Source organism: Myzus persicae, unplaced genomic scaffold (genome assembly GCF_001856785.1).
Source record: "Myzus persicae strain clone G006 unplaced genomic scaffold, MPER_G0061.0, whole genome shotgun sequence".
Taxonomy (NCBI): Eukaryota; Metazoa; Arthropoda; class Insecta; order Hemiptera; family Aphididae; genus Myzus; species Myzus persicae.
Genome location: NW_019104155.1, coordinates 14878 through 34164, shown reverse-complemented (window position 1 = coordinate 34164; position 19287 = coordinate 14878). Strand labels below are relative to the sequence as shown.

At 27.9% G+C, this 19287-nt stretch overlaps 1 protein-coding gene across 4 annotated transcripts; it reads right to left on the bottom strand.

Annotated features, from left to right (window-relative positions):
• Nucleotides 1–7919: 7919 nt before the first annotated feature.
• LOC111039378 (UNC93-like protein MFSD11) lies at nucleotides 7920–16090 on the bottom strand. Of its 4 annotated transcripts, XM_022322881.1 has the most exons (11): nucleotides 15886–16090; nucleotides 15696–15769; nucleotides 12344–12478; nucleotides 11886–12055; nucleotides 11599–11775; nucleotides 11235–11503; nucleotides 11037–11162; nucleotides 10792–10981; nucleotides 10569–10704; nucleotides 10326–10456; nucleotides 8013–8125 (listed from the first exon to the last, which is right to left on the bottom strand). In XM_022322881.1, the coding sequence occupies exons 3-11, from the start codon at nucleotides 12428–12430 to the stop codon at nucleotides 8107–8109; spliced, it is 1305 nt and encodes a 434-aa protein (XP_022178573.1). In that variant the 5' UTR covers nucleotides 12431–12478; nucleotides 15696–15769; nucleotides 15886–16090; the 3' UTR covers nucleotides 8013–8106. The 4 variants fall into 4 exon arrangements, with proteins under 4 accessions (XP_022178576.1, XP_022178573.1, XP_022178574.1 ...); XM_022322884.1 differs by having other exon boundaries at nucleotides 7920–8125; nucleotides 15696–16090; XM_022322882.1 differs by lacking the exons at nucleotides 15696–15769; nucleotides 15886–16090 and adding an exon at nucleotides 14069–14272.
• Between the last annotated feature and the right edge of the window lie 3197 nt (nucleotides 16091–19287).

The following is a 19287-nucleotide window of genomic DNA, read 5'->3' as shown; positions in this document are numbered from 1 at the left end:
ATTGTGTATTGATATAAGTGGTAAATTGACTTAAAATATTTCCTTGAGTAAATATGATTGTATTATAGTTCCTGCAAGTATAATGTATATATTATTATATGTAGGTACTTGCCACCTGATGCTATGGCATTTACTTATGCACATTGTGGAATACCATTATAACTTACTGTAAGATTAATTATAGTGCCAAATTGTTTTGAGAAATTATGTTATATCATTGTTTTGAATTTAAAGTTTTACAAAAATACATATAAAAAATAAACAGGGGTCGATCATATTATTAGAGACATTTCAAATGTAAAGTTATGTAGCTGTGCAGTTGTAGCCACTACCGACTAGTTTAATAAGGTTTCGGGTATCCCTGAAATATAAGTAATACATATTATTACGAGTGAGCATCAAAGCCGCAAAATATATCCTTGTGCTGATAGTTTAGCGACCTTATATATTTTTGTGGTTTGCTGCGTAGGTACACACACGTACGTATTATAAGTTGTACGTAACTTTATGATATGTATAATGTAGGTGTACGTATACATAAACATTAAATAGTAGAAATTATAAATGTAGCCGAAAGTCTATAAAAACAGTGGAGTAAACTGTACTTTTTAACGATTAGAACATAAACGGATGGTAATGGGGGTTTGGTGGTATACTGCTGTTGACAGTAATTTATATTATACTGATATTACTTATTATGACTATTTAATATACCAATAAATATTATAAGCCCGATAATTCAAAACATATCGTACCTATACCAATTGAAAAAAGTGCCGCTCACTCGGATCGATGGCCTCCTCCTGCTTTGGTCTCTCCCCCGAAAATACGTCTCTGTATCTATTACACTGTAATATGTATAATATATACCTACATATTAGATAATATTAGCGTCTGAGCGTGTAAACATAAAAATTGTCTACGGTAATATTTATAATAATTTATAGCATAGACCGTTTTTGATGTGTACATTAGAATGAATGTATATCGTTGTATTAGTATTATATTATGATACTATGATTAACGCTGCAGAGTGTGTTTCGACCGGAGAGTTCACATCCCCTCGGTTGACTAACGACGACAGGGCCCTTAGAAATTGAAGTGTCGTTTGATGGGTCACTTAACGCGTTGATCATAACCGTAATGTATAATGTTAATAATAATAATATAATATTATTATTATTATTATTATTGACAAACCGTGATTTGTGAGCTCATACATCACCGCCACGAGTCGTAACAATACGTAAAAGCAATATAATACAGTAATAATATAATATGATGTGCTCGAACCCACTCACACTAGCCGGCCGATGCACCGAAGGCCTGTGCGCACATATACAATAATATCATAAGTATACGGGTAATGGGTGCCCCCCATGCGTAACCTCCCGACGTAATAATAATATAATATAAAATATATTAATATCGACTTTATCAACATTTGAGCCAATTAACGACCGGGCTTATTCGGCCGAAAGTGTATACCGTACAGCACACTATAATATACATCGTATTTTTTTATGACGTACGGCCCCAGCCGCGGCCGTTTAAAAACGATTTTTTATTATTTATTTTGGTTTTTTTTTCGTAACGTTATCGTGACGATAGACCGGCGTGCACGGATTGTAATACGGCCTCCCCCTCGCGCACGATATATTTATTAAGTACTACAAAAATAATATCATATACATCGCCGTAATACACAGCTGATACGTATATGCTGCTCGGCGTGTCACAACACGAGGTGCGCGGAAAATAAAAAAACTATATTTTATACACCGTGGGATTGCGGGCTGACGATTATTTACGATCGACGTGTGTGCGACAAGTGCGACTGACGTTTTTGTACTTATATATATATTTATATATTATTGTATGTAGGTATGTATATGTACAGAACTGTACATTTGTACATACGGAAGACGTCTGCGAGAGAGACGGACCCAGTAATTCAAGTGCAGAGTAACGACTATTATATTATTATTATTATGTACCGAAATTGTTTTTTTTGCTGTCTTTGACGCCTTGACGGTTATTATATTACCGAAACCTTTTTTTCTAAACATTTTTCTTCTGTTTTTGATGATTATTTCATCACAGAAACGTTTTCTTTTTCAGAAGATTATTTGTATTTTATTAATGAAACTTAAGTCTGTCTAGAACTTGATTTTACGTTTATATACAGCAGTAATAAAATACATAATACTTTTGTACCTACCTAACTGCAGTTGTAGCTCAATACACCAGCATGCATGTGATGATGAAAAAATTATATGTTTCGATGATACTCAATTTTGTCAATGCCTTTTGTATGATATCTAAATATCTTGATGGATATCGTAGAATATTATAATGCTTAGGTAATATTTAAAATGTAAAATTTTGGTTAAATTACAATAAAATATTAATTTTTTGACTTATTATTATAATTTTAGTTGCATATCATTTACAAGCACAATACTTTGTTTGTGCATATTTGTTGACATTTGAATGCATTTATGCATATATTTCTATGTAACAATTCACGAGCATTAGTTACGTTCAAAATATTTATGATGAACTGCAGACGTAGTTCTTTTTCCGTAAACCACGGTTGTCTGAAATAGCGAAATTTATTACTGTGTCAAAAATTATGTACAGCCACCTGAGCCCGACATCGCAAGCGTTATTATTCGGCACTTATCTTGCTCTTATAGTATTTGTGAGTACATCGCTCTTATGACGAAATCGCAATATTAATAAGTTCTCATTTAGAACCCGACCATAATCGCAAGGGCCACGAAAAAACCCGTTTTAAACGTGTATTACGATATCTAACGATAAATCACTACGACCAAAAATAGATTCCTATACGTAAAAGTCCACTATAAGAAAATTATTGAGTCAGAATCTTCATTATTATATAATAATATAATCTAATCTATGGGTAACACATTACAGCAACTACTGCCAGTAAAATGTCCATATTCAGGGCTTAAATCGGTTGATGTTGGCAATGATCCATTAGGTATCAAAACATAACTAAATGAGATACGAACATCTGTGTTACCTCGATAACATCGATAATTTACATTAGGTGTCATTCCATCAGCATTCAATATAATGAAGTGTGTTGCACAATTCTATTAGTATAATATATTGTAGATACTTTTATTTACATCAATGAAAAATATTTGAATTATATATGTAAAAAAACAACTCATTTTTGGCATGTAATTCAGTTTATCTATCTCCCCTGGGTTCACCCTGGGCAATTTGAAATTAACTGAGATGCTCTCGTGAACCGTATCATGTAATTGCTATTTTTACGTTGTGCCCGATTGTAGTACACACTCAAGCTATATTCCTGCTAGACAATAATATAAAAAATAAATTTTAAAATCAACCTCAAAGTTGTGTCGTGCTTGATGCATGTGTGTGAAGTTAGCTGTTATAATAATTTAACCTTATACTAATAGAGGAGAAATGCACTTTAATGTTGTGGTTAAAATATTGGGGACCGCGATTTTTGTCGACTGAGTTACTTAGTCTATGACTATACATAATACAACTTATAGGATATAATATAAAGTACATGACTACGTGCATGCAACGGTCACTCAGTCACTAAATCAAGCAGTCTATATCACTGACCATGATGCATAATGTTACTAATTTAGACAGGGCCAGTCTATGAGTGGATAGGCATAACTGTATAAGCCATAAGGTCTATGATAATAACTAATAAGTGTACGTCTTATGATTATTTAGGCACACATTTCGGCAACACACACTCTTTGTGTTGCCTATATCGGCTCCTTAAAAATAGACTGCAATCATTTAAACAAAAATTCAAATATTAATAATAGTCATTACTCATTAGTGTCGACCTAAAAATATTAATCAAGTTTCCAGTATTGTCTTATATAGTGTTTTATGAATAGCATTATTTTCATCATAACTTTTGTCTATTTGTCTACTAGTATAATAATATAATCAATACTCAATATCCAATAAGTAATAATAATAATAATATTATTAGAAAATGGAATTTAATTAATTAATGACTTTTTCATTATTATTTTTTTATATGATTTTATAGTTTTTGAAGTGTACCAGAATTCAGAATTTTAACTAATCTGTGTTATACTTATTTCTCGGGGGGCATGCGAGCAATCGATTGTTTTGTTCTAAATTCTAAAACATACCTTTTGGGGAAAATGTCTCATGTCTCGTATACCTGATATCAGATTTAAACTACAAATTTAAAGTTAATAATATAGTATAAGAATCTAGAAAATCTATTTTTTACTTAAATTTTCGTTTTAAAATTCTAGTCTTTATGTGTAGGACAAAGATTTAAAGAATTATATGTTTACTTTTTATTTTATTTCTGTCATATATAATAATTTATAATAACAATAACAAAACTTGTGAGTGGTTAGCGTGGAGGTTGAGTCTATTTCAACACGTCAAAATTCATGTTCATATTGTAGCTCCATTGTTCTAGCTCACGATATTATAGTGTTTACGTAATGGGTACATAGGTACTAGGAAAGGTATTGTCCAATATCGAAGGACATAATATTATCATTTAAATAATTGTTTGACCAGATTTGATAGGAGAAATTAATAAATTAATTTGCTAACATTAGGCTATTTCTTCGCTGTTGAAAAAATAATCAAAGATTTCATGTATGCATTTTATAGGAAAAATAATGAATGATTATGCATCTAGTTGGACTATCTTCTTTCGTTATCACACTTCCAGGGTGATTCAATAGACAGTGCTCTGTGCAGCCATCAGCCATGTCACCGTTTCAAAAATAAATTGAACTTTAGAGCTTGCCCTTGCCATGATAGACTACTGCTGCAGCGGTCCGTTGACCACTGTCGTTGCAGAATCTTCAAAAGCCACCGTTTAATAGGTATTGTCAAAAACACCTGTTAAACGGAAACCAAATAAGAGAATTCCAGTGACAACCACACGCAGAAAAATATTTTATTTATGAAAAAAGCATGTTAAAACAGGTTTGATTATTAATCCAATTAATTCAATTCAATATTTTCAGAAAATTGATTTCATCGAATTAATGGAACTGCATATCTTTTTTAAAAAAGTACACTTTTCATTAAATTAATTATGACTTAATACAGTTCACCTATTATTATAATTATGGATAAAATCCATAATACCTATTATATCTACGTGGTTAATTATGGTTATGAGTAGAGCAAGGACTTTCATGCATTTGCATGTTTTTTATGGTTTAGTTAAACGTATGCAGAGTAAGTACACAATACCTTTCACAACGTTTGTGACCAAAAGCTAAAAGTTTTTAGTGCATATTTTTGCATATTTGGACATTTTTTGGTTTAAGGGGCGTATTTTAAGCTTTTAGTGCATATTTTGATGGTTTATCGAAAATCAAGCTCTTTGGTGAACATTTTTCATGAACTAAGGTCAACAATTGTTATAAACTCATAAAGACGATAAAGATAAATGTTATCTTGAAATAATAATAATGGTCGGTAAATACCTTTTTTGTTTTATTATGTGCAGAATAAATGAAGAAATGGGATCCAGCATTCAAAACAGATTCCAAATGAATTTAATAATATAAATATAGTTAAAACTTATGTAGAATAATAATAAAATTAATTTTTTTAAGGGTATATTTAACCTCATATTTTTAATTTTTTGATGCATAAGTGCATATTTTTAAATGCATATTTGATGATTTTTTAGTGCATGAAAGTCCTTGCTCTAGTTATGAGTGTTGAGTATGCACTATACAGCAGTTTAAATTCGCATTTTGGCTGTATTAAAATTGATTCGTCGATAAAAGGTACATATAGGCTATACAGAAGAATATAGTAAATTAGTAAGTGTGCACAACAATGTTTACACTAGTATCACGTATACCTACGTGGCTACGTGTATATTAGAAATAGTTTCACTAAATTTTGAGTTGCACAAATTCGTTTGACAAAAAAAAAGGGAAGAATCCAAACCAAATGTATTTACATTATATACATATATTATTATAACCTATAGGCTATAGGTATAGACTATATACATCATATGGTATAATAGCATATGAACCGTTATTGTTATGACTTCGATTGAAATGAATTCTGCGTGGAAAGCAAAATGGCCGAAAATGTCTTCACGTACCTATATATATGTTACGGGCAAAGTGGAAAATTCGGGCAATGTATACAATGTCCGAGGTATATTGGGCAATGTAAATTGTGAAGTATTTATATAAATAATCTGCATAATATATTTTGTTAGATGATCCTGATAAACTAATATGAACTTATATTCGCCATCTGATTGTGCTTGCATGTCGATCAAGTCAATTTGACAGCGAGAATTCATTTCAGAAGATATGATTGGTTTTACAACCAACCCTTTTTTAGTTGTACTTCCCTTCTTTTTATACGATTCACAATTATTTAAGTATAACATTATTACATCTCTAGTTATATTTTTGTACTTTTTATTAATCTCGTGTTCCATTCTATTTCTACCTCCATGTCCAATTTACAAATGAACTTCATGTATGATATCATATAACTGAACATTATGCACATAATATTTTATTGCATTACCTTTAAATACATTTAAAATTTAATAAATTAAAAAAAAATTGTAATACTCTTATATAAATAACCATATAAACGAGTATAATTAAATTAGTATATAATATCATTGATTAGGTAAAATAATATTATGCAGATTATTTGTATAAATAGTAAATACTTCACAATTTACATTGCCCAATATACCTCGGACATTGTATACATTGCCCGAATTTTCCACTTTGCCCGTAACATATATATATGTATTATTATACTTAAGTCGATATTAAACAGCCATCGAATAATAGGAGAATAGAGGTGAAAAATATTTCGATGAACAAAAATGGATGACTAAGTTGCTCGACGTAGTTACAGTTTATCGATGGTGAATTAAAATAAAACCGAAATATCCTCAACTAATTTGTTGATTAAGCCACAACTCACAATGTCTCAATGGCAGTAATATGGTAGATAATTTACATGTAAAAAAATTATTGTCTGGTTTATAGACTGCAGGGTTGAACTAAACACTGATTGTTTCAGCTTTAAAAATCCTATCGACAGTTAAAATTATTATTCACTATTTAGTATTTAATAGTTAGTGTTTACTTTCTATTTATAAGAACATGGGCGCATCGCGCATGACACTGCGTTTTGCGTTTAAGTCCCCATATACATAATTAGTACGACTACTGTAGGTCTTGTAGACACTGATATTATAATGTGATAGGTTGTTAATGTTATTATAGTGTTTACGAAAGTGTAAACCTACATATTTTGAAATTTATAAATAATTGCACTATGTATAGAATATATATAATATATAGGTACATGCATATGATATGCGTTCAGTTTATCAGTTATAACTTATACATATTTCCAACAATTGAATGCAATCGTTAAGCATTTCAAATCGTTTCCCTTTTTATAAGACAACAATTTTTAATGTAAAGAAATACAATTTTCAAAACCTTTGATCTAATATAATATAGATTTTAATAATTATACATTATTCATTTTTAAATAAGAACATATAATTTTAAATTTATCATATAATCTATGCAATTATTTTGCTCTTTAATATTTTATTTATCTAATAATGACTAGTCAACATAGTTACTTTTCATAAGAATTAAAGGCTTAGGTATGATTTCAAGAAAGTGGAATATAAATAGGTATTTTCAGTACATATACTACACAAACACTAAAGGTATTATTGTTAGTAAAATTAAAAATTAAAAATTAACTTCCATGTAACATTATTTATACATATCTATGCATTGTCTTATAGTATTATACATTTATTAACATTTTTTTTTTCATTTATTATAATAAATTATAGTAATTCTATGAAATATTATGTACCTATATCTTTGGTATGCCAGATTTGAGATTTTTATTTTTATTACATGTTATGTACAGCTAATATATTTTATAAGTCATAAAATACTTCACGAAACATGAATGGAATATAATACATAAATAACTTGACGCGTACAATAGGTCAAATGATTTCACTTAGAGAACATTTAACTCTTATAATTCTTCATAATACCTATAAACAAATAATGAATTGTAAATACAAGTAGAACAAATGATACATTTCTGTAGATAAATATTTTTAATTTCTACAAAATAATACATGTATTTGACACTTTAAATGTTAAACAAAACAGTGAATAATTAACTGAGAATATTTTTGTGAAAATATTTATCTTGATATTATACATTTTATTTAATATAATATCAAACTATAATAAATTCATAATAATTATAGATAATTCAAGTCTATAAAAAATTAAGGTGACCATATTTGTATAGGAAAAGAAATAGACAAACAATTTCGGTTTTACTCTTAAAAAACACCTCCAAAAATTGTAGTGATTTTTGTATTTTGTATGATATTTTGGAGATAATAATGTTCAAATAAGTGTATATTGTATAGAGAAAGCTAATAAAAAAAGATAAGACCTTAATAACACTCGAATCCCAAATTATTATACTTTAAATTTATAATATATAACTATTATAACCCATTTGTATGCAACATAAGTTTTATATAAACAGGCAATTTTAAAATAAATAATAGTAATAACTAATAATAAATAAACTCGTGGTTACAGTTTCCGTTTGAAAATTAATTATTAATACTTTTTAATTGATAAATTAATGAGAAAAACTACTAAATAGTAAATCTAATCACAACAAATTATTTGACCTTAATGACGATTATTTTTAGAGATATTAATTGGCTGTAGCGTAGCTATCAAATAAAATTGTCGAACTACCTAATTGAAGTATTAATTTTTTTAGAACTATTTACATAAAACACATTTTGATTAAATCAATGTTTGTAAACTATTTATTGACCTATGCCCGTCAATAATTATCTAACGACGCGACGCCGCTAATGCACCATACACCTATTTGCAATATTTGATGTTCAAAAATTATTACGAGTTAAAGCAGTTAAGCTATTAAAAGGTCTTTTAATAATCTAACCTCAATGACCTATCATAAATGTTGTTATCTCCACCTTTAATTTACATTTTGCAGGACATAGCAAAAAAACTTTTCTTTGACCTTCACCATATGGACTCAAGGTCATTAGATAAACAATTTAGTTGACTTAATTGAAAAATGAAATGTAATTGAAATATGAAATTATTATCTGTGATCAAGTGGTTAGGTTAATTTTATACCGGTAGCTTTATTAAAAAAGAAAAAGAAAAGTGGTTAGGTTTTTCATGATCCATACGTTTATAAAAAATATAATATATATAAATATACTATCTAAATATAAAAATATGCAGTAGAAACACTTAATAATAATGTCAACTCAATATACCTGCATAGATAATGTTTTGTAATTTATATTTGTAACAGATCAATCAAATCGATAATCAAGAATGTGCTGATCCGACAAAAAGTCAAAATTGTAGTACAACATAATATGATATAAAGTATTGGAATAATAACTCTATGTCGGTAAAGCACGATTGAGCATATACCTTTTAGCAACATGGTTGAACATAGATTATTTTATCGGACGTTGCCATAATCTCATTGCCGAAATTTTGAAATTTATTATTTTCAAGTATTATTACACCAATAATTATAATGATACCCAACTTAAACGAGCCGCGAGAAGTGAACTCAACCCAAGTTTATCGACAATATTGTTATCGGCTAGTAAATTAGTTCCGGAACAATAAATATTAGTTTTATCTATAATGTACTGCCGTCAGAAATGCGACGTTCTAAAGTGTAATTATTTAGCATCGAGGGAAAATATAAGATAATTAAGATTAATAATTAGTAATAATTCCAAAATTATTATAGAATCAATTTTATTTATATTGTAGTATTCGATCAACTAGTATGTTTAAAAAAATGTCTAGTTTATTTTTTTAATATATATATAAATAGTATGTCAATCATTCTATCAGAAATTTTTGATTCGTACCATATTTTGAATTATTTAAATTATCTAAATAAATATTTGTTGTATATAGTTTAAAACTTAAAATTTCAACATCTCACAGTTTTTTATACTTAAATCGTGTCGTTTTTATTTTGTATTCCTACATCCCTTTGACACACCGTCAAATTTGCTCAATCGTGTCGTAAAAAAAAATGTTTTATAATCAATCATGTTTTTGTCATCTATGTAAGGTGTCATCTTATATAAGTTATAAACTTATAAGTTCCTAGCATAATAAAGCTAATATTGAATGATGTAAAACTTTTCTCACCGTTTATCAGTAGATTCTTCCACTTTGAAGAAAGACAAAGTAGCCATAGTTAATGAGACCATCAATAATATTATTTGGATATATATTCCAAAATAATTGCTATAGTAAAAACTTACAGCAGCTGCTATTGACTAAAATACAATTTATTAACATTACAGATATCATTCATAATTTAATATATATATATATATATATATATATTATAAACAAATGATCGATTATCATTAAACAAGAATCAAATACCTGCATGAAATTGAATAAGGCCGTGGGTGGAGCACTGTTTTCAGAATACCTTAGTCCAATTATATTGTAAAGTTGGGTATTGAAACAGCTGTCGCCAAAACCCAAAAGAAAACTGCAGAAAATTGCTAGGTGTGGACTAAAATTGTATGTAACTTTGTAAGTACTCACTACTTATACATATTTCATGATAATGATGTATGTTAAAAACATATTTATATATTACTTGGGATTTATAAATGCGTTTGCAGTTGTATCGCCAAATGGTGAGTCGTTCGGTAAATTTATAAATATCAAACCATATGCTACGATATTTACCATAAAACCTAATGCAATTACTGCTGAATGGCTTAATCCTTTCGAGTTAGTGTTGTTGACAACAGTCTTTTGTCCCAAAACACTGAATATCAAACCTCCTATGAAAGCTTGAATATATTTTAATTGTTCAATGTAATAGTTTAATGTTGTAACCTAAGATTTCGCCAACGCCGATCAATATTCCAGATAATCCCACAAGCTGTTTACTATTGGAACCCATTCTCTTAGTAAATCCAATACTCGAACTATAGACACTAGCATAGAATGACAAATGTAAACCTGTACAATAATCCCAGAACAAATAATAAATTAATATTATAAAATACATCTGAAAAGAATTTTTACACTAACCAGTAAAAAAAAAAGTTATATTTAATAAGCGCATTTCTTTGGTTAAAAAAAGCGACATAGTGTTTTTGATTTCCTGAATAGAACTTATTGTTTCAACTCGTTCGTTCACAGTCCCATCTGAGTTCACAGGAGATCGTAAAAGTAAGAACAATAATGTACCGAGTACACTTACAACTATGAGTACAATGTATATAAATTTTCTGGTCGATTCATCAAAATCATCTTTATCGTGAAGTGCAAGAGACACAAATGTATTTCCTAAAATCATACTTGAAACATACACAAAAATTATACACAATATATGAATAATGATATGTGTGCGTACCTAATAATATTTGATATTAAAAATATATAAAGTTAAAACCTTATATTCGATAGTGACCAAAATACTCCTGTATTTCTAGACATTGTAAATGAATCAGAGTTTAGTGTTAAGTACGTTCCTTGTCCTGTCCAAATAATTGCAGCACCGAAACCTTGTACCGCAGACATAAGATACAGTAAAAACGAAGACAGCCAGAGAAATGATACTAAAAACATACTAAACAAAATGTTGACATTCAGTGAAAGTGCATAAGTATTTAGAATACGCCAGTGTACCTATATTTTAAAATTAAAAATTATAATTTTATTATTTAAACAAGTACACACGTGTAACAAATTGCGCCTATAATCATAGCTATCTTGCACCCTGTATAATTGACAATTGACGGGGAAATCCAATTACCCAATGCGAATACAAAATAGCTAATTGACAAACTAGTATAACCATCGCCGGTAAATGAAGGATAGTCACTTTGCACGCTTTTCAGTAAAGTTTCCTAAAAGAATATAGCATTAATAAAACAATACTTATTCAATTATGTTGGTAACAGTGTTTTTTTTTAAATTGATTAATGAATATTAAGACTGAAATTAATTATTATTATTTTAAATATATTCATAATATTGATTTTGCAGGCTATGCACTTAATTTTGCACACCCGTAGGCTTTTGCACTAATGGCTAATGGACAATGATAGCCATAGAACATTGAACATTTTGTAATTGTAAAAAACTATTCCTTAAAATATAATCCCAACTAGAAACAATGTTAATAAAATATTTACTTCGATATTTCCTATTGTTTGATATGCAGCAAAAAGAAACATGAATGATAAGCCTAATAGGCAAATGTTGTATAGCCTTTTATCCATTTTGATTTATTTGATTTTGAATTATTGACTTGATATTTTGAGTATTTTCTGTAAATATAATATTAATTAGTACCTAATTCATATATTCACTATATTTCAACATTTATCGTAAAAATATTTCTAGAAATAATGGTAATTGAATTATAAACAATAATAATATACATCAATAATTTACTAGAATTCAATTAAATACAAATTAATAATATTAAACATTAGGGTTGAACATATATTAAGTTGAATAGGTATTGGTATAAATCTTTATTAGGTTCTATAACATAATGTCTTCATAACATCACTTAGGTGTATTGTATCAAACTGTAAATATAATTGTACAAAATTAACTTTATCACTAGGTAGCTTAATCAATGTAGTTAAAGGCGAAATAAAATACATTAAATAAATATATAAATAATTTTTTTTATTGAAATAAGATCACCAATCTGGCCATAGGCTGAAAATAATTTTTTTCTTAGTAGGTACTAATAATACTTAAACTATAGTATGATTTTAATGATTTTATAGGATTTGTTTAAAGCTTATATTTTTCATTACAATAAATTATTAATAGTAATATATTTTATGAATTGAATATTACTAGCTTGTTGACTGTCTCTCGATATCATTGTTAGGAGTAATTATTAATAACTCAATAATATTTGTATGCAATTACTATAAAATATGTGCAATATACTTGATATATATAATTTATAATGATGCACTTCAATCGCACCTAATAATTAAATATGTGGTTATTTAATTCCTGAGACGGTAATTAACATTTATGTGACTTGACTATAGTTTATATTTAATTAAAATAATCTGTGTAAACAAAATACTCCGAATGATAACAAAAAAGATTGCAAAACATCAAACATTATGACGTGTCTATAATATGTGTTCATTTATTTAACACTAAATTTGTGTTTAGCAGGTATGCTCATCTTAACTCTTAAGCAAATGCATATTACGTACCAAGTACCTACCTATTAGCTAAGTATAAACTATAAACAGTTCTTGTTTCTAACAACTAGTGGAGCCGTGAAGGTCAGTGACGTGCTCGGCTTTTTTGAAAGGGGGAGATATGAATATGACTATTCTGAGATAACATTGTAAATACATTTATTCCTTCGTCATATATTTTATGTAACAAAAATAATCCAAAGGGGGAGGATGACCCCTCATTCCCCCGTGACAAAGCTCCAGGTGGTGGTGCCGATTTTACGTAGCTCATCAGATAATATTTAGGTTCTAAAATTAGTTTCACTGGACATTTTTTTTTTTTTTTGTAGTTTGATCAGATTTATATTTGTGTAATTGTGTATGTAGTAATGCCTAATAGTTGTAGTACGGTATACGTCGTCAGGTAATTTTTTTAACTTGATTTAAATATAAATTTGGATTTTCGATTAATCGTTAAAAATTACACAATTTAATATGGTTTACCTTAGGTTCGTGAATCGTAATTGATATAGTGTAATTATCCAATATTTACTATAGTATTATATTGTAATTAATATCATGAAGGTACCAGCTACTATTATAATGTACTATGTAAGCTGCAGCGTTTAAACTTATATCAAAACAATAAAATCGATTTCAAACCGAATGGAGAACAAAGACCAAGGCATATATACTAACATTATTCATTATCCAATGTTGAATAATTTCAGACACTTGTAACCACCATACGCACAATAATATTACATGATATAATGTAGGCATGTAGCACAAAATATCAAGTTGTATGTTATAAATTTGAGACCGGCGCCAGCGGACCTGGCGACAACTTCAACACAACCATCAGAAATCACTGAATGTATGAAACTGAACGGTTAAAGCAGCCGAGTTGGGCACAGATTGCAGTAGGAAACGCCCAACGTCGAATGCGAAAATCACCAATTGGTTATCTTCAATTTTATAAAAATACAATAATAAACAAACATTTCGATCAACTTTTTTTTTTAAACAACAAATAACGGCGATAAGAAGAAACACGGGTTCTCAATTTTTTAATAGGTTTTAGATTTGATAAAAACGTGTCAATTATTATTATTATAAAGATATACCAAGTAGTAGGTATAGGTGCGAAAAAAAAGAAGCGGACTAGTATGTGTATAACCACTCTGACTGCTGTTCAGTCGTGGGTGTTGAGTGTACCTAAACGTAGTCATTGAATAGGCCACTATAACTGTCTATAAGTATGTAATAATAAAAAACAATAATAGTGGACATGTTAAATTTAAATTTAGTGATAAATCGTATTCTTTGTATACGAATAACGGTTCTGAGATGACGCATTGCTATATGTGGTGACATAAGAATATTAAGTATTATATATTAGTATTATTTATTGAATAAAAAATAAATCGATTAAAATAATTGATTTTTATTTGATAAGTATTTAAAGTTTAAACGTTGAAAAAGTTTATCAAATCTACAAAAATTGGCAAATTGTTTGCAGTTAAAACAATATACATTTTTAATTTTTATAGCTAAGCGGTTTGAGCATTTAAAACATGTTTTCTCATACTTAGTTTATACTGTAACCAAAAAATCTAATATATGTGCTATATTATTAATATGAAAATTAATTACTTTAATATAAAATATAGAACCGACAGTTTTCTACCCCTCCGGTATTTTATGTTCTCGTAACTTTTTTATTTAATTAGAGAACAAATGGTCTATATAGGAAATCAGGACCCGTAAAGTATTTATGGAAATATTAAATCGTACGTAATTTGTAAGTGCAATTTTTTTTTACAAAGCCCAGGGCTGTCCTGAGAATTTTTGGGACTTTTGTATTTCCTTATAGAGCAGTTATTATCTAGAGTTAAGTTAGCGGCTTCTGAATCAAAAAGTATCTCCCCCCTAAGTTAAAATCCTAAATAGTAAATACGCCACTATAAGTATGTGAGTGCCTTGTCGTTGTTTACCAATTCTACCATTTTAACGTTTGATCTCCCAAGTTAGGTTAATGCTGATATAATATGATAGTAAAGGACAAGCGGTAAATAAAGACTTAAATATGTCAGCTACAAATGACTATGTACTGAATAATGAAGTTATGTAATTTTTCGTCTAGACTCTAGCCAGGTCAACTACAAAATGTACAATAAAATATTGATCAATATGTTGTCATTTTAATTTTAATGTTGGTATTAATTGTAATTATTATACATACTTAATTTGGTTATAAAAATAATATCATGTATATAATGTTGGCGAAATAAAAAATAATAATAATGTATCCAGTTTTACCTACCTGAGCTCGGTAGTACAACTTCACCATACCAATTAGTGAATTACACAAATGTAATTTATTGACATTTTAAACACCTGCAGATGTTACATTTTAGTTGTTAGAAAATTAAATTTTTAATGATACTCGTTTATTACGTTAGAGTCGTATAATGCAATAAATAAATAATAACAAATAACAATTAATGTAATACCTATACAACCGCACAGTGTACATTTTATATCGTTAAACAATCAACGCAAATTATTATTTTTGTTATAGAATCTATAAAAGTCGAATTTAGAGATGTTTTTCTAATGACTATTCGTAATCGACTAAACAAAATTTGAAACAATCTATAATATGGAAATATCGTTAAGTAGGTCAGTAACTCGCACTAACGCAGAATAATAATAGTACGAGAAAGGATAATCAGCATGTATAAATAACCGGTTAGTCGATGTAGATGTCGCCACTCGACGGAATACCACTTCAATTCAACTACAATATATAAAAATGAGCAGATATAATAATACTAAATAGTAAATAGAGGTGGGTACATAATTAGATAAATTTTATATTATAACGTATATCTATAGCGTACTTATTCAAGGCAGGGGAAAAATTGAATTCAGATGTGGTGGGGGCAGGGGATTTAAATAATTTGAAATGCGTTTATAATACCTACGACAAATATGAATTAAAATTATTATCTGAAAATCAGAAAACAATACATAGGAATTTTTTAATGTCCTAAATATTATTTTATAATTTATTATTCGTTAAAAGTAAAAAATACCTCACAGTTTTCAAAAGTGTGGGGGAAACCTCAAAAAAAAAAATAAGGAAAAACGGGAATTTTAATGCAAAACCATTTTGGTTTTTTGTTGTGACTCTTAAACTAACAACAGTAGGTTCTTTAAATTACGATAAATAATTTTTTACAACAAAATAACTAACATTTTCATTCTTCTTTTAAATGTGTAGGTACCTATTTCAAACGTTCAAGTTGGAATTTTAAAGATCTATAAGTAATGAAAAATTGTGCAGGTATTTTAGGATTTTTAGTTTTAGTATGAATTACTTACTTACGGTCTGGAACGTTTTTATTTTTATCTATATTTCAAAAAGATTAATAAAATGTATCTATTAAATCATTTTTTTTCATAATTTTAAAAATTTATTGCACGATTTATAAAAATTACACATATTAACTCAACCCAAAATTCATACATAATATAATTAGGGACCTACCTACATTTAATACATAATTAAACCAAATCGAAATGAAGAACAAAAATAGAAATTGAATTAGGTATACCATTAATTTATTTACACACCTGATTGATTAATCACTGTCTCAAATATGAGAGAGGCTTTCCCATAAATCTCTGTCAACCCTCCCCCCTTCAACTCAAAAATTATTATAGGTACTTAGTTTTAAGAATATATCATATTTAGAAAATATGATAGAAGGGAAGGCTTTAATTTTCCTAAAAAAATTGGGGTAGGTATATGCAGTATTTTGCACCGATGTGATTTATATATAATTAATAACTAAATAGTAAATAATAATATAATAATTTAATTTTAGTACCTATTAATTTATCGATTATCGATGGACAAACTTTATCGGTTAAAGAAATTGAGATGTGACTAAAAAATAATTAATTGATGCACATCAATCATAATTATTAAACACTTATAGGTATAAACAATAAATCACTTATCAAAAATGAAGACAGCTGGTCAATACATTTTCTTATTAATTTAGAATAGGTTCTATTTTGCTAGCATATCAAAGGTAATAAATCGCTTTGTTTCGAATTCAAGTCATGTTATCAAAAATTATTATAACCTACAATTAACCCTAGATTTTTTCTTAAATATAATATGTTATAACTTATAATATATGACATGTACATTCAAAACTTAAGACAGCTGACAAGTTAATGTTAAATATATATATTTATTATTTTAGTAGGAACTATCAAGTCTGACAAAATATGTAGGTACTATAAAGTATTTTATTAGTAACTTAAACCTACTTATTTATTTTAACCATTAGCTTCTATTTCATAATTTATGTATCAGGCATTAGCTATAATTAGGTATAGATTGATATTAGTTGTTAGTTGTTACAAATACTTATACAGTTATACATAAAAATGTATTTCTTTTTTTTGTCGAGTATTTTTAATTGATTTTTTATAATGTTATTAAAATTTTTATATCGTTAAAAAAAGAATATTTAAATAAAAATAATCCAAAAAGGAAACTAAGTCTTAAATACACTAGAAATATATTTTTTCTGAACCGTAATAAATAATAATACTATTTTAGAATATTTTTACAGTAGATTCCCGATAAAACTCCATAAAAAATTGTTCTTTAGAAAAAAAAATATCATCAAAATCCAAAAAAATTAAACCTTGGGCAACAACTGTAATTATTACATCAATTCGTCGTAGAGATAAATTACATCTGAGTTTAAAAAAGCATCCATTTAACGAAAAACTTAAACAGTACTATTTAAAATACAGGAATACTTTAACTAACACGATAAAAGAAGCAAAAAATAAATTTTATAAATCTGAATTAGAAAAAGCCGGAAATGACTAGAAACTAAACTGGAAAGTTATTAAAAACGCGACAAAACGTTCTAAAACAAATTCATTTATTCAAACTATTAATAACAAATTTGGTGAAAAACTGCACTCTGCAGATAAGTCAAAAGAAATATCGAATTATTTTAATGAGTACTTTACAAATGCAGCACAAAACATGTATAACCAAATAAAACTTACAAGACAAAATATACATAGCATAGAATGTACATACACTGAACAACTAATCTCGAATACTACAGACATGTCATTTAATAAACTTAGCGTAATTAATGATAAAGAAATTATAAAAGCAATAAAGGCTTTAAAAGATGATTCTTCTCCAGGATTAGATGAAATTTCAGTAAAAATGATCAAATTAAATATACATTCATTAATTAAACCATTATCACACATTTTCAATTTAGCTACAACAACATCTACTATTCCGGAATGCTTTAAAATTTCAGTAATAACACCAATACACAAAAAAGGTGACAAATCTAACATTGAAAACTATCGCCCAACCTCACAAATATCAAATATTGCCAAATCGTTTGAAAAAATTATTAAAAAAGAATTAGTGCATTACCTTGAAAGTAATAATATTCTATCATGTACCCAATTCGGTTTTAGACCTGGTAAAAATACTGAACAAGCAAGTTCAACAGTATCAAGCTATATTTATAATTCTTTCGAAAAAAAAAAATGTGCAACTGTTTATTTGGATCTAGCAAAAGCATTTGATACTATAGATCATAAAATATTACTAAAAAATGTTAACACACTTGGTATCAAGGAAACAGCTCAGGATTTAATAAGTTTTCTTCTTGGAGAATAAAATAAAAATTAAAAAATTAAACATAAAATACATTGAATTCAACTCTTAAAACCAATTGGTCTTATCCCATACAATTATTGTACGAAATGTATAGATTGTGTATGTGCACTTGTAAAATAAAAAACGCGGGATACTATTTATACGCGGGATGCTCTTTATTTGCTGATTT

What these genes read in the sequence shown, in the direction of transcription:
- LOC111039378 (XM_022322884.1), bottom strand. Translation starts at nt 12,430, where the DNA reads ATGGATAAAAGGCTATACAACATTTGCCTATTAGGCTTATCATTCATG. An exon ending in ATAGGCGCAATTTGTTACAC is followed by an intron (nt 11,776 to 11,885) that starts GTGTGTACTTGT and finishes CATTTTGTTTAG; the next exon opens with TATGTTTTTAGTATCATTTC. An exon ending in CCTTATTCAATTTCATGCAG is followed by an intron (nt 10,457 to 10,568) that starts GTATTTGATTCT and finishes ATTGTATTTTAG; the next exon opens with TCAATAGCAGCTGCTGTAAG.